General features: G+C 38.1%; 2 protein-coding genes across 3 annotated transcripts; both read left to right on the top strand.

Moving 5' to 3' along the window:
* Positions 1 to 226: 226 nt before the first annotated feature.
* Positions 227 to 1,413, top strand: LOC117218411 (trafficking protein particle complex subunit 2-like protein). The gene is made up of 5 exons (XM_033466757.2): positions 227 to 400; positions 495 to 667; positions 756 to 843; positions 917 to 996; positions 1,066 to 1,413. Exons 1-5 carry the CDS (start codon positions 368 to 370, stop codon positions 1,106 to 1,108), a joined length of 417 nt encoding a protein of 138 aa, XP_033322648.1. The 5' UTR covers positions 227 to 367; the 3' UTR covers positions 1,109 to 1,413.
* Positions 1,414 to 2,099: 686 nt separating this feature from the next.
* LOC117218452 (neither inactivation nor afterpotential protein G) lies at positions 2,100 to 11,291 on the top strand. Of its 2 annotated transcripts, none has more exons than XM_033466836.2 (9): positions 2,100 to 2,295; positions 5,404 to 5,606; positions 7,272 to 7,631; positions 8,535 to 8,714; positions 8,812 to 8,965; positions 9,035 to 9,183; positions 9,715 to 9,898; positions 9,986 to 10,208; positions 11,104 to 11,291. In XM_033466836.2, the coding sequence occupies exons 1-9, from the start codon at positions 2,175 to 2,177 to the stop codon at positions 11,237 to 11,239; spliced, it is 1,710 nt and encodes a 569-aa protein (XP_033322727.2). In that variant the 5' UTR covers positions 2,100 to 2,174; the 3' UTR covers positions 11,240 to 11,291. The 2 variants fall into 2 exon arrangements, with proteins under 2 accessions (XP_033322727.2, XP_033322728.2); XM_033466837.2 differs by having other exon boundaries at positions 2,101 to 2,295; positions 9,062 to 9,183.
* Positions 11,292 to 16,161: the final 4,870 nt, after the last annotated feature.

The raw sequence follows: 16,161 nt of genomic DNA, 5'->3' as shown, positions 1-16,161 counted from the left end.
TAGAAAAGATCCGTATCAGATCAAGAGTTTGAATAGATATATTGAGAATAAAATACATTTTTTACATGTTTTTCGTAAATATATTTTTGTGGTAGATTTATGTGCCTATTCAATATATTACAATAAAATGTATTTATATCACTGTTATTTCTAGAAATAAATACTTATCTTGTAATTAAACGAAATATGAAATTTCTATTGGTTACCTCATCAAAGTGGTTGTCAAAAGTGACATTAGAACTTGTGTTCATGGAGTTCAACATTTACATTTGCTACAAGTTTTATAGCAATTGAAAGAATCTTAATTTATTTTTTAGACTGGTATGGATTATAACATACGTTCAAAACTAGTATAAGGTTTGTAAATATGGCAGTTTGCGTTGCTGTGATAGGTAAAGATGTGAGTATACACTTTTTGAGTATCTTGAGGTTATGATGAATTTGACTAATGGTATATTTTATGTATTTTACGAATCGTATATATTTTGACATAGAATTCTCCGAAATATATCCGATGCGCGGATGAATCAATGGCATTGCAGTTTCACTGCAAAGTTCACACATCGATAGATATTATAGAAGAGAAATTGAATGTTGGGAATAAAGCAGTAATTGATATAAGAGACTTGTATTTAGGATTATTGAATGCTACAGAAGAATATAAAATGTAAGCAGTACTTTTAACATTGTATGAATTTGTTTATATATATGTGTACTGGAATATAGTAGTAATTATTGTTACTTCTTCATTGTAGATATGGGTACGCGACAAATACAAAAATCAAGTTCATTATTGTGTTGCAGTCATCCAATACAACCCTGCGTGAAAATGATGTGAAAATGGTATACCATCTATAGAAATTAATTAATATTATAATGTTACTATATCAATATAATAATATATCTTATGTTATAGATCTTTAAAAAATTACATGCTGCGTATTCTAATTCTGTATGTAATCCATTCTACATTCCGGACGATGAAATAAATTCCAAGTAAGTTGTTCGATTGTTATAATACTTTCTGTGTTTCAAAGGTACTACCGTCTTGCCTCTAATTTTCAGGTCGTTCGATTTATCAATAATGGATATAATGGGTATTATATAGTTACAAATAGTTTTATAATGGAGAAACCACTAATTAGACTGTTAACATCGATACCGATTAGGAAACATCGATATATGACAACTTAATTTTTGTATACTGTACTTGTTTCTTTCCTTAGTAATATGTATTATGATGGAGATAAACTACGTACTTCCTCTCATGCAATCGAGTAGCTATTATTTTGGGTTTTATATTTGTATGTGCAATATTCGTGCACATATATAATTACAGACAAGTTCTAATGAACTTATGTGAACAATGTATCAAAATATGTAAATAATAAATAATTTAAATTCTAAAACAAATACTAGTTGCTTCATCGTCTACATTAAAATTCATAAAATGTACTTTTTAATATATATAAAATATTGTTTCCATTGTCTACATTTGGCTCGTTCAAAGAAACACATCGCGCCATCTACAAAGAAATGTCTGAACTCCCAAACGTAATTGACACTATGTGTTGTCGCTAGATGGCACTGCAATACTAATTGTACGAATAAAAAATAATTACTAATTAAACAGCATCGTTTTATTAAAATATACACCTGTATACGCATTATTTTCTATTCTCTTTCAGTTCCTATCTTTACCATAAATTAATTCTATGTTGATAACATATGTTAAGACATAGAAACCGATACGAGTGGCAGGAACAGAAATCTAAATTAAACCATTAATCTCTCTGAACCCTGTGCAATCGTTACGAATAAATCCTTAATGAAATTACACGCCAACAGAGTGGAGAAAAATAATCCGAATCTTTCGTCAGATTTATTTCAGATAGAATAATTTCTTCTCGATTAATGGAATAATCAGAGCATCGACGATTGTTTGTTGTTATCATCGGCCAGTCGTCGAGAGCAATTAGGCTCGGTTCCATTACCATCGAAAAGCAATAATATCAGATCTTCTGTCTTATTGCAAAGGGCTATCGATTACGTGTGGAAGCGCTAATTTAATATAGGAATTATACTGCACCCTGACCGTGTCAGTTCTTCGCAGTCGTACTTTTATCGATACCGAATGCGGACGTTCTGCGAGATACCAGTGTACCTACGACACGATGTGGAACTACATGCTGTTCTCGATCCTCGTATTATTCCTATCGTTTCTCTACCACTGCTACTTCAACAAACCGGTCAGTATGATCGAGCATCCCGACGCTGATTACGATTATATAATTGGTAAGTAGTATCAATCGCTAATTCGTCCGACACGGTATTTCCCTCGGATTACCGGGCGAGTTACAAGTTACAACTCGCGCCACGTCAGAAGGGGGCCACAGTCAACGAAAATTCGCCTAATCCTTTAATCCGTCTGCCGGCTAGCTCGAAGCAGATTTATGCGCGTCTGGTGACTCGCGACAACTTGCGTCAAATCGGATTTCCAAACATCGTTAGCTGATGCAATATCAAAACTAACTTTCTGCCGTGTTGCGTGAGATTCATTCGGATGCTTACATTCTCATGCGATCATTTTTCACGAAAATAAATAACACGATGAATTGTTGAAATCGATTATTTCGCCAGCGTTTGCGAAAGTGTATGATTTGTCGATTCCTCCTTAGATGCATCAATTACATAGAAGATTGTATGATCTATTACGAAACAATGGACAATGCAGAAGATAAATGTTGTGATTTAATGTAATATACATGTAATATATTAAAAGATATTTTATTAAAACAATTTAAATAGAAATATGGTTTGGCTTTTCCACGTATTACAAAAAGTCACGATCATTTTCGTACATGTTCAAGTACACATATCTTTTTATATTACATTAATTATAACGTTTATGTTATAAGCTTGATGGTATCGATCCCCAGGGGTCAACGTCGAACATTGTTTTATCGAGTTGTATGTACTGTACATATACGAACATAAAATCTGCAGCCTGTTTACGAAAAATATAGTATGCTGGAGTTATGATCGGAGTGTGTATTTTTATTTTATCCTGCGATGCATCGTCGTAATGTCAGCCTTCACTGTCAGTGATCGGACACATTACTAGCAGTTTGCTGACGTATTTCTTCCATTAGACTTATCAATTTTTTAACCCTTAGCGCTCCACGCGTTTCTCGAGTACTACTTACCAGCAACACCGGCACATTTTTGGAGCAAAGCGCCCGAGATAAAGGAAGTATTATTTCGAGCGGAAAAGATTACGCGTCCTTGCGAAAGCGTTTGATTTTATTCATTTTATGTTGCTATGTATAAAAATGGGCAAAAAATGTTTTAATCGTAATGGTATCTACTTAACATTGTGCGAGATCGGTGCATCGATATCGTGAATTTTGACCGAAATTTCCAAGCAGCAAATGCATCCCCATCGAAATGGGTAAATTTACTATTAACGATAATCTTCACAATTCTCAAATAAATATATCCCTCGTATTCTTTGACGCGATTTATTATAAAATTAGCATTGCGAATCGTCCGTTGAATTCTGTTTGGATACGGAATTATTGAAACAAAAATATCTTTTGCGCGAGTTTGCCGGAATTTTTTTATTGTTAATCTTCGCTGGAATCGGCCCAATTAATGATTAAATTAAATTAAAAATTAGTAAATATAAAATAAAGTTGATCAACGTTTTTCTGAAAAATATCACCACCAGCAACTCCGTCACATTTTTGGAGCAAAGTGCCCGAGATAAAGGAAGTCTTATTTTGAGCGGAAAAGATTACATGTCCTTGCGAAAGCGTTTGATTTTATTCATTTTATGTTGCTAAGTATAAAAATGGGCAAAAAATGTTTTAATCATAATGGTATCTACTTAACATTGTGCGAGATCGGTGCATCGATATCGTGAATTTTGACCGAAATTTCCAAGCAGCAAATGCATCCCCATCGAAATGGGTAAATTTACTATTAACGATATTCTTCGAAATTCTTAAATAAATATATTCTCGTGTTCTTTGACGCGATTTATTATAAAATTAGCATTGCGAATCGTCTGTTGAATCCTGTTTGGATACGGAATTATTGAAACAAAAATATCTTTTGCGCGAGTTTGCCGGAATTTTTGTATTGTTAATCTTCGCTGGAATCGGCCCAATTAATGATTAAATTAAATTAAAAATTAGTAAATATTCTTCGGACGTTCTAAAATAAAGTTGATCAACGTTTTTCTGAAAAATATCACCACCAGCAACTCCGGCACATTTTTGGAGCAAAGCGCCCGAGATAAAGGAAGTCTTATTTTGAGCGGAAAAGATTACGCGTCCTTGCGAAAGCGTTTGATTTTATTCATTTTATGTTGCTATGTATAAAAATGGGCAAAAAATGTTTTAATCATAATGGTATCTACTTAACATTGTGCGAGATCTGTGCATCGACATCGTGAATTGTGACCGAAATTTCCAAGCAGCAAATGCATCCTCATCGAAATGGGTAAATTTACTATTAACGATATTCTTCGCAATTCTTAAATAAATATATCCCTCGTGTTCTTTGACGCGATTTATTATAAAATTAGCATTGCGAATCGTCTGTTGAATCCTGTTTGGATACGGAATTATTGAAACAAAAATATCTTTTGCGCGAGTTTGCCGGAATTTTTGTATTGTTAATCTTCGCTGGAATCGGCCCAATTAATGATTAAATTAAATTAAAAATTAGTAAATATTCTTCGGACGTTCTAAAATAAAGTTGATCAGCGTTTTTCTGAAAAATATCACTATCAGCAACTCCGTCACATTTTTGGAGCAAAGTGCCCGAGATAAAGGAAGTCTTATTTTGAGCGGAAAAGATTACGCGTCCTTGCGAAAACGTTTAATTTTATTCATTTTATGTTGCTAAGTATAAAAATGGGCAAAAAATGTTTTCATCGTAATGGTACACACGCTAAGCACGTTTTCACTACAAATAACAATTGCCAACGTCGACAAAAACATAGCATCTTCGGTGTAATGATGCTAAAAACATTGGATTCCGCAGCAGAGCTTTCGGATTTACGGAACAAATAACGGATGTCTCCATAGCGGAGCCAACGGAGAGCGCTAAGGGTTAAAACAGTCTTGAAGATCAAATTTTTGATAAAAGAACTTCTTCCAACAGCATTTTTTCATTAAATGATCTATGATATCGATCGAACTCCGTGATGATAAAGTAAAAGCTACCTGAAAAATTGGCAAACCGAACACGAATTCTTTGCGAATCCAACTTCCGAATCAGTCATTCGTTACGATCAATTTTTGCTAATCTCGGAAACATACTTATAATTAGCGCATCAATGAAACACCGCACGAGCGCTAATAATACAAAAGTGTATCTTTGTTACTTGCGGAGTTGGTGCTGGGACATCCGGTTGCGTCTTAGCATCCCGTCTCTCAGAAGCTTCGAACGTGACAGTGCTGTTAATCGAAGCTGGCGGATATTTCGGATGGGTGTCGTCGGTACCGCTTTTGTCGCCCATGACGCAGGGGACCGAGTTCGATTGGACCTACTTGATGGAACCGCAGAAATTCTCCTCGAAAGGCTTCTGGAACTATGTAAATGCACACCTGTCGTTAAATCTGTTGCAAAATTTCTTAGAATCATCGATTTTGTCGATCCCAACTTGTTGCATCGCACGCATTGCCAATTTGTGACCATATTGGTTCGCTGGTTCGACGATCGCACAAGCAACAACTGTCGCTGTGTCACGTCGATGTAACATTCGATCGGCACAAGCAATGATCTAATCGAATGTCGAGAAGAATTCAAAATGTATTTCATAGTCTCAAATTGGCAGCGTGCAAAATCCCAATTTCTAAAGTCTACCAAGATTTACTTGGAGACATACCAGTAAAATAAATTGGCATCTTCTAATTCACCCTCTTAGCTGACATGTAACATAAGTCCCTTTTCTCAGTATTTTGATAATTGCGCGTTTGTGTAATACTTCATAAAAAAATTAGGTACAGAATTTAGCTTTATTGTAAGAAAATAAAGTGAAAGAATAGTAAATTACGATAATATAATTTAAAGGAGAAACTACATTTCTTCTGACTGTATATATATATTGTAATAAATGAGATACTTAATGTAATCATACACTGCGTTCATTAAAAAGTAATATATATATAAAAGTAAATACTTAACTCCAAATAAGTTAAAATTACCTACTTCCACATTAATTGCAACCTGGCGTAAGTCACTTCCTTACAAGGAAGAGATATCACAATTTAGTGTAATAATGGCATATGATTATTCGTTAGGATATCGTTTGTCGACAGTCAGAAGAAATGTAGTTTCTCCTTTAAATTATATTATCGTAATTTACTATTCTTTCACTTTATTTTCTTACAATAAAGCTAAATATATATAATATTAAAGAATTCTCTACATTCGCAGTGCTTACTAATGCTTGAAAAAAAACGAATGTGAGGAATAAATTGCAGCGAATCCAGCATTTTCTTTCTTTTTTCACTACAGAAACAGGGATTTGCTTAATACAATACATTTACTTAATAGGAGAAGGTTATAGTGTAGAGCAGGGGTGTCAAACTCAAAAGCTAACTTGGGCCATAATAATAAATAAACAATGCTTAACTTTAGGTGGGCCGCAAAAAAAAAAATCAATGTTCATAGAAACAAATATTTTTATTTTGACTAGTACATTGTAATCAACATATATAAAGTTAAATTATTGTTTACGTCCTGATACTTGCCATCAAAAATGTTCATCTCGGGCCGCGAGTTTCACACCCCTGGTGTAGAGAGTCTTTTAGTTGAATATAACAGTGTGATATAAAGCTACATGTATGTTGCGTAGAATAATGAAGTGAGTTCAGAACTATGGGAGTTAAGTTACTATTCCAGATAATGTTACAGTTACTATATTTCCAATGTAAAACTTATCCTGATTTTATATTAACATAAAAAAAAAATATATATATATATAAATAAAAATAATAATAAAATAATAAATAAAAATATAAATATAAATATATATATATATATAAATAAAAATAATACTAAAATAATAAATAAAAATATAAATATATATATATATATATATATATATATATATATTTATATTTTTTAATTGGCGAAACAACTATACTTGACGCTAACTATTTCTACGATTCACTCATTCTTCATAATTTTGGAGTTGCGCCATTAGTCAACTAGGAGGTTCGATTGAGGGTCGAGCAAGTTCGAAACTTCCGCAGGTACAAAAGATGCCGAGAGGTAAAGGATTGGGCGGAACCGGCCAAATGAACCACCTTGTCCACTCTTTCGGTAGACCGGACGATTACAACGGATGGCCCGAAGGTTGGTCCCACGCCGACTTGCTTCCGTATTTCGAGAAGGTGTCCGACATCATGAACGTGATGTCCAGCCCGGAAGAGGAGTTCCTGGTGGACGCTTTCCTGTCGGCGGAGGACGCGTTGAACGCCAGCCACGTGACTCTGCAGAAAGGATTGTACACGGTCAAGAAAGGTTCACGGTGGTCCACGTACAACGCGTACTTGCAGAACGCTTGGAACAGAAACAATCTACATATCTTGACGAACACGTTGGTTTCGAAAGTACGATCCTTATTCGTCCGTACTATTCGCCCTCGACGATCGCAATCGCTATCGAAATTGTTCCACTCTCGTAAGAAAAATTGCCGAGAAATGTTAGTTTTTCTCGAGATTAGCACTCGAACGACGGACATTCTGAACAACAATATAACTAGGTATAATTAGGATCAATTACATTTTTATTTATCGATATTTTCAATAGACAGGGTGTCTCAAAAAATGTCTCGCAATCCGAGAATGGGAGGTTGCTGAGGTAATTTGAAGTAAGTTTGTCCTTGGCGAAAATGCAATCCGCGGCTTTGTTTACGAGATATCAACGAAAAAGAGTGACCAATGAGAGGTGAGATATGCCGGCGCAAGGCGGCCGAGCCAACGAGCGGAACTGGGCTTCGTGCGCTCATTGGCTCGGCCGCCAAGCGCTGGGCGAGCTCGCCTCTCATTGGTCAATGTTTTTCGTTAATAATACGTAAACGAAGCCACGGGTTGCATTTTCGCTAAGGAAAAAGTTACTTCAAATGATCCCAGGAACTTCTCATTTCCGGTTTGCGAGACATTTTTGGGACACCCTGTATTTTTGAAGGTACTCTTTTCGAACACGTCAGTGCTTCTATAGAACTTATTGTAAACATGGGAAAATTTCGATTAATTAACAGAAACCAGACAGTAAAATTACAATATATATTTAAATCTGAGATCAAAATGGACCCGGGCTCCGCCATTCGAATGTTACTACGCTTTATCTTGACATTTTTTTATCTTTTATATTTTTTATCTTTCCTCTCTCTCTCTCTCTCTCTCTCTCTCTCTCTCTCTCGGTGTAGCATGCTCGTGCCGCGCGTGACGCGAGGGCAACGTTACAAGCTGTCGGTCTCCGCAGACACGAAGAAAGGTTTGTCAAACTTCCAGATATTTTTTAAAGACGGCACCAAGGCGACCGTGGACGGTGTCAAGGTGATTTACAAGGGCGGTTCTATCGGTCGAATCGGCGCGAGAAAGGAGGTGATCCTCTGCGCTGGCGTGATCAACACGCCCCAATTGCTGATGCTGTCAGGGATCGGGCCAGCCGAGGACCTGAACAAGTTTCAAGTAATCCTCTCTCTCTTCCCCAGTGATCCTCACTCTTCTATAAATAAAGATGACTACCAAGACCGCGATCCGAGCGAATTAAACGATATCGTTTTAGATACCAGTAGTGAACAATCTTCCAGCGGTAGGGAAGAACTTCTTCGATCAGATCATGCTGCCGATCTACGTGAAACTCGAGGCTAGGGTGAGCATGACGCTGATCAAGCTCCAAACACTGCCGGAAGTGATGAACTACTTTGTCTTTGGAAGAGGCGAGTAAAAGCTATAGCTCGAAGTAGTTTTGTTTTTCCTGTAGTTTGACAACGGACTGTAACGGATAGTTTTAACGATTGTGCCGCGATGCGAAGGATGGTATGCGACTAACGGAGTGATGGGGACTGGTCGAACGAACAACAGCGGCGTTATGCTCTTCGGGATGGGCTCCACCGAGGAGAAAATGTTGAGATCTATGTCCAACTATATGACCGAGGTAAACGCTGATGTTCCAAGCAATTTCTTTTGCCTAGACAATAATTTCTAGTCTCCGTCGAATAGTATCTTTGCTGAACACAAACGTTAACCCTTTGCGCTCGGCTGGTGACTCTGAGGCACCGCTGAAGATCGTTGTATCACGTTGCAAAATCATTTTTACGTTATCATGTTTGTTCATATCGAAAAGACTGTTACAAGGATAGCTGCTGTATAAGTTGCAAGACTCGATCTGATGTGCATAAACTGCACTAAGTCGTATAAAATAGAAACAGCGTAGGTCAGAAGAAGCTATCTTGGATTTAGAGTTCTAAAATGACTTCGAGTGCAAATGGTTAAATTCCGTCGTTTCTGAATCGATCCAACGTGATTTCGAAGGTAGCAGGATAGCTGAATTGATGAAAGTGAATTGAAATGATTTGAATTTGAATTGATGAAAATGAAAATTCTCGATTTCTCGAATTCTCGAAGAAACTGTAATAGCCTAAACCGTGTAATTACGAAGTAGCGTACACACAGAATAATTGTGCAGCCGTACAGGTCGCTCTACCCGTCCTACAAGAATAATTCTCAAGAAGGCTTCCTGTACTTGAGCTACTGTTTGCAACCGAAGAGTCGCGGCAGCGTCACGCTGAAGTCGCGAAACATTCGACACCAACCGAAGATCGATCCCGCCTATTTCGAAAACTACGACGATATCCTCTGCACTCACGAGGGTAACGGAAATTCTTCGCCGAAACCTGAATTACTCGCGAACGTCCGGGTCGAACCGGTCTTCTTTCAGTAAAATGCCAATTCCGCAGCGATCAACTTTGCCATTCAAACGCTCGAGACGAAGATGTTCCGCGAGTTCGGCGCGAAGGCGCATCTTCCCGATCTAGAAGAATGCCGTCACCTGCCGCAAGATTATCGGAATATCGAGTATTCCGAGTGCGTGATGAGGGTCGGCGGTATGACGAGCTATCACGCGTGCGGCTCCTGCAGGATGGGAGACGACGAGCACGCGGTTGTTGACGAAGAGTTACGGTAATGTTGACGTTATACGACGCACTTTTTTGGCTACAATGCGTACTCTCCAATCATTCGCGGTAAAAATTATTATTCGGACAATATTTCAAGCAATTTTCTCCTTACGATAGTAATCGTATCGAATAAATTAAGCTTAAGTAATTCCAATGTTCTTGTTGTTTATAGAGCGAGATCTCGATCAGGTTGAAAATGGGCTTAATACGCTAAGTGCGGCACATCGATATCGATAACTTTTTCAGAACCTTAATTTTTATGAATTAGAAAAACATTTAATATTTGCAAAATTAATAACAACTGTGTAACGAGGAGTTTTAGAATTTTTAGAATTCTCTAAAATATATAACGAAATTTTAAAAAATTAAATTTTTTAGAAAGAAGGTATTAATATCTCTTCCGCACATAGTGTGTTGAAGTAGCTTCGAGCTCGAAGTGTTAAAAATTAGAAGATCTAGAAATGAACTCGAGAAAAATTATTAATCGCTAACCAACCTTAACCCTTTCGGTACGAGCGCGTTGTCCGCCGTGACACTCCCACTGTACGGGGTGCCGCGCCGAAAATGCGCACATAAACGCAGGGTTAGTCCACTTTTGTACGAAGATTTTCTTAAGCGTTGAGTAATGACTGTGCCTAATCCGTTTCTAAATCTTTCTTTAAATGTTTCCTGTAAACATTCTGTAAAGAGCCTACAGAAATATGGCTTACATGGATGCCAGATGTATTCGGCACTCGTCCATATTGGTCATCAGATGGATGCCGGATATATTCGGCGCTCGTGCCGAAAGGGTTAATGACCGGTTTCACGGTAATTGCGCTAAAAATTGAAAGATACACGGAAAGAGAATAGTAATCTAATCGGGAATTTTCAGTTATTATTATTCCGTTTCGTTTCAGTGTAAGAGGAGTCAGCGGACTCAGAATAATGGACGCCAGTGTGCTGCCTTCGCCGATTTCCGGCAATCCAAACTCCGTGTTCATCGCCATGGCGGAAAAGACGAGCGATTTGATACTCGGTCGCTCGTCCAAGTGAAACCGACTTTGTTCACTCCGTGAAGTAAACAATAAATATATTGTTTCTTAAACTTCACCGAGTTCGACTTATATCCCCCGCCTCCTTTTCGAGGACGCTCTAGCCTGGACAGCACCGTACGTTCATAAGACGTTCCTAGGACGTTCTTGGAACTGAAATTTCGGACGTTCTAGGACCATGTATTTCTTTCCAGATAGTATACAACGACGTGAACGTTTCAAGAGACCAGTTTTATATTAAGTCTAGAGTTAGATGACGTCGTAAGCATCGCTAATAATCTTCTGCAGATCTTTTAAAATAGAGAACCTAATCAAAAAGATAAAATGTCGAACTTTCGATGTTTCTTTAATTTTATGCAGATATATTATACAATGATAATCCTTTGTACACAAACAGTGACCCTGAGGCACAACAAAAATTGTTATATCAGGTCCGAAAGTAATTTTTACATCATCATATTTGCTTATATTATGTCCAGTTTATTACCGAACGTCCAAAGACCATTTCGAGCATATCTAGAACGTCCTTGGAACTGAAATTTCGGACGTTCTAGGACCATGTATTTCTTTCCAGATAGTATACAACGACGTGAACGTTTCAAGAGACCAGTTTTATATTAAGTCTAGAGTTAGATGACGTCGTAAGCATCGCTAATAATCTTCTGCAGATTTTTTAAAATAGAGAACCTAATCAAAAAGATAAAATGTCGAACTTTCGATGTTTCTTTAATTTTATGCAGATATATTATACAATGATAATCCTTTGTACACAAACAGTGACCCTGAGGCACAACAAAAATTGTTATATCAGATCCGAAAGTAATTTTTACATCGTCGTATTTGCTTGTATTATGTCCGTTTTATGTCCAGTTTATTTCCGAACGTCCCAAGACCATTTGGAGCGTATCTAGGACGTCCTTGGAACTGAAATTTCGGACGTTCTAGGACCATGTATTTCTTTCCAGATAGTATACAACGACGTGAACGTTTCAAGAGACCAGTTTTATATTAAGTCTAGAGTTAGATGACGTCGTAAGCATCGCTAATAATCTTCTGCAGATTTTTTAAAATAGAGAACCTAATCAAAAAGATAAAATGTCGAACTTTCGATGTTTCTTTAATTTTATGCAGATATATTATACAATGATAATCCTTTGTACACAAACAGTGACCCTGAGGCACAACAAAAATTGTTATATCAGGTCCGAAAGTAATTTTTACATCGTCGTATTTGCTTGTATTATGTCCGTTTTATGTCCAGTTTATTTCCGAACGTCCCAAGACCATTTGGAGCGTATCTAGGACGTCCTTGGAACTGAAATTTCGGACGTTCTAGGACCATGTATTTCTTTCCAGATAGTATACAACGACGTGAACGTTTCAAGAGACCAGTTTTATATTAACTCTAGAATTAGATGACGTCGTAAGCATCGCTAATAATCTTCTGCAGATTTTTTAAAATAGAGATCCTAATCAAAAAGATAAAATGTCGAACTTTCGATGTTTCTTTAATTTTATGCAGATATATTATACAATGATAATCCTTTGTACACAAACAGTGACCCTGAGGCACAACAAAAATTGTTATATCAGGTCCGAAAGTAATTTTTACATCATCATATTTGCTTATATTATGTCCAGTTTATTACCGAACGTCCCAAGACCATTTGGAGCGTATCTAGGACGTCCTTGGAACTGAAATTTCGGACGTTCTAGGACCATGTATTTCTTTCCAGATAGTATACAGCGACGTGAACGTTTCAAGAGACCAGTTTTATATTAAGTCTAGAGTTAGATGACGTCGTAAGCATCGCTAATAATCTTCTGCAGATTTTTTAAAATAGAGATCCTAATCAAAAAGATAAAATGTCGAACTTTCGATGTTTCTTTAATTTTATGCAGATATATTATACAATGATAATCCTTTGTACACAAACAGTGACCCTGAGGCACAACAAAAATTGTTATATCAGGTCCAAAAGTAACTTTACATCGTCGTATTTGCTTATATTTATTGTAAAAAAACTGTTAAAAGCGTAACCGTCGTAAGAGTCGCAAGGCAGAATTTGCATATCCACAAAAAATGCACTATGTTATATAAAATGAAAATACTGTAGATCGGAAAAACTATTTCGGATTTCCGGTTAAAATGATTTCTAAAAACTTTAAGATTCGATCCGAAATAATTGACTAGTTGGTATACGCGTTATGTTCGTGAATATGTACACGTGAAATACTTTCAACGATATTGTCGGACGGTAGAGTGTACGAACTCAAGTGCAACTGGCTGATTTATATATTTCACAGAGTCAGGAAGTCGGTGTAAGCACTACCGGCAGAGTTGCTGCAGTAAATCGAAATGGAACAGGGTCCGCGGAGCTTAGAAGAGGTTAATAGGGGTCTAGGTTCGGATTGAAAATGACCGGAAGAGGCTAACCGTTCCCAAGGGCCAGTCCTGGTCCACTCGCGCGGCTACTTCGACCTTATCTAAGGCTTTAACGAGCGCGCGATCTATTAGAGATAAGAGGAGTCCGGCCGAAGAATAAATGACGCAGGCGATAATAGCATCGTTCCTCCCCTCATCCGTCTTTGTCCTCCCGCGCGATTGATTTCACGCGACTCAAACGATTTTATTCGATCTCCATTATTTCTTCCTATGCTTCCATTCGATCCTCGCTATTTCCTTCGCGAAACCGGGCCTTCATTTATTTATTGTGGAGCTTGGGCTCAGATCGCAATGGACATTGGACAGCAACGGGGTAAAGAACGTGCTAAAATTCATGGACTCGCCTTCGAAAGGAACCGTGTAAATTCGAAATAAAGGACGTACTTTTGTAGTCTGCGTAAAATGCGTGGAAAAAAAGGGTTGAATGTCGACAATCGATATTTATGTTTGCTTTTCAATCTTTGAAATAAATAAAACTCGATCGAAATTACAGGAGTAATATTCCGACTAAAATTAGTATCTCCGTGACAACTCCAATTCAATCCTTGGCACTCGGAAGGATTTGCTGATTGTATTGGGTTGGCAACTAAGTAATTGCCGATTTGTTCAATGAAATAACAAATTTTTTTTTTACTTGGAATGAAGTTTAATCTGTAATGTATTTCCCATTTTGTTCGATGACCTTTTGCCATCTCTCTGACAACTTGAAAATTCCACGCTCGTAGAAAGTCTGATCTTTTTCGGCCAAAAACTGAGTTAAGTGAGATTTTACAGCGTCATCGTCATTAAAAGTTTTACCACGAAGGGAGTTGTCCAGGGATCGAAATAAGTGGTAATCCGATGGCGCGAGATCAGGACTATACGGTGGGTGTAACATCAATTCCCAACCAATATCCATCAATTTTTGCCGAGTGGACAAAGACGTGTGCGGCCTAGCATTGTCCTGCTGGAAAATGACACCTTTACGATTGACCAATTCTGGTCGCTTTTCCTTGACCGCTGCATTCAATTTGTCCAGTCGCTAACATTCACGGATACTAAAAAATAACATAATAATAATAATAATAATAATAATAATAATAATAATAATTTTATAATATAACATTTACGGATATCATAAAAATGGGAGTGAGAGACATCTATAATTGAAATCGGCAATTACTTAGTTGCCAACCCAATACGTATCAGCAACTCGGAGCAAATGCAAAAATTCTGAGTTTGCTATACGAAGTCGAATTGATTATGCCCTTGATTGATTGATTTATGCCCTTGCGAGATTTTAAGCGGAATTAACGCTGGATTTACGGAGCAGCTGTTTCATGTTAGTTTATAAAAGTAACGATAAGACATTTATACTGTACTTATTGTAATATTTACCGCAAGTAACGCGTATATCGAATAAATAACTTCGATCGATAAATCAATCAATCTGAATAATCGTAAATGAAAAAATTAGCGTCCTGTCATTTTTACAGGTTCCGTAAACCTAGCGTTAATAAGTAAAAACACATTTTGTTTTCATATATTAATTTTACTACGATTACTTTACAGTATGAAAAAACGTAGTAATCAGAAAGAAATGTCTTTTCGACACGAACAAACAACGACATCCGAGTGTAAAGGCTTAAATTTGTTTCAAGAAATATGAAAACGGTGGGCCGCGGTGAACGATCGCGTACACAGAAGGGTTAACCATCGGTCGCGTCAAAAAGGGAATCGGGGGACGGTTGGGGCACGACTCGGAATCCGTAGAAAAATATGAAATATAAAAAGGAAGAAAAGCTTCTCGGCGAGGAGAGAGGGGTAGAGGAAACAGCGTGGGAACAAAGAGCGGCCAGAAGTTTCGGTCGGGGCCAAGCAAAAGTTATTCTTGCCGGGTTCGGTTGCCGTGTTCCCGGCGTTACGCGCGAAGAGGAAAAGAGCGGCGGTGCTGCCTTTCGTCGCGTCGAAAAGCAGAGAAGAAGAGCGGAGAGAGTCTTGGCAGCGTAAGCCTCGGAGATATATTGTCCGTTTGAATAACGTTGTAGGTGCTCTTGGGGGCCCACTCCGCGCCGGCAGCGGCCGTTTATTAAACGAATCAGTGTTATCGCGGTGAGAGAGCCCTCATGAATAAACCATCGAGTGTTTAGGGCGGCGGAAAGGTGGCGTGGCATCGGAGGGGGTTACGGCCTCGGCAGTAACCGCTTCCACCTTCCCGTGGCCCCTGGCGCGGCGCGGCGGCGAGAAAGGGGGGCAGGATGTGCAAACTCTAACGGGCTAGGGGCGGTAAGCTCGCCACGGGGTGCGGCTATATTGTTTTCTTGATGAGCGCGAAACATCCCCCGAATCTCCGCCCGTATACCGGATAATTTTGCGCGTCACCCGGTGCCGCGGCAACTTTCGCGCCTTGGAAAGCTCACGAGGGCCGGCCGCGATGCATCATCGCCTGCAGTTTCTGCGGGATCACCGTATATCCGAGCTGTGCCAGCCTCGAGTGC

The sequence above is a fragment of the Megalopta genalis genome, chromosome 4 (genome assembly GCF_051020955.1).
Source record: "Megalopta genalis isolate 19385.01 chromosome 4, iyMegGena1_principal, whole genome shotgun sequence".
Taxonomy (NCBI): domain Eukaryota; kingdom Metazoa; phylum Arthropoda; class Insecta; order Hymenoptera; family Halictidae; genus Megalopta; species Megalopta genalis.
The sequence above is the reverse complement of the archived record's forward strand: the minus strand, read 5'-3'. Positions and strand labels throughout refer to the sequence as shown.

What these genes read in the sequence shown, in the direction of transcription:
- LOC117218452 (XM_033466836.2), top strand. Translation starts at nt 2,175, where the DNA reads ATGTGGAACTACATGCTGTTCTCGATCCTCGTATTATTCCTATCGTTT. An exon ending in CGAAAGGCTTCTGGAACTAT is followed by an intron (nt 5,607 to 7,271) that starts GTAAATGCACAC and finishes AAACTTCCGCAG; the next exon opens with GTACAAAAGATGCCGAGAGG. An exon ending in TATCCTCTGCACTCACGAGG is followed by an intron (nt 9,899 to 9,985) that starts GTAACGGAAATT and finishes CCAATTCCGCAG; the next exon opens with CGATCAACTTTGCCATTCAA.
- LOC117218411 (XM_033466757.2), top strand. Translation starts at nt 368, where the DNA reads ATGGCAGTTTGCGTTGCTGTGATAGGTAAAGAT. An exon ending in TTGCTGTGATAGGTAAAGAT is followed by an intron (nt 401 to 494) that starts GTGAGTATACAC and finishes ATTTTGACATAG; the next exon opens with AATTCTCCGAAATATATCCG. An exon ending in GCTACAGAAGAATATAAAAT is followed by an intron (nt 668 to 755) that starts GTAAGCAGTACT and finishes TCTTCATTGTAG; the next exon opens with ATATGGGTACGCGACAAATA.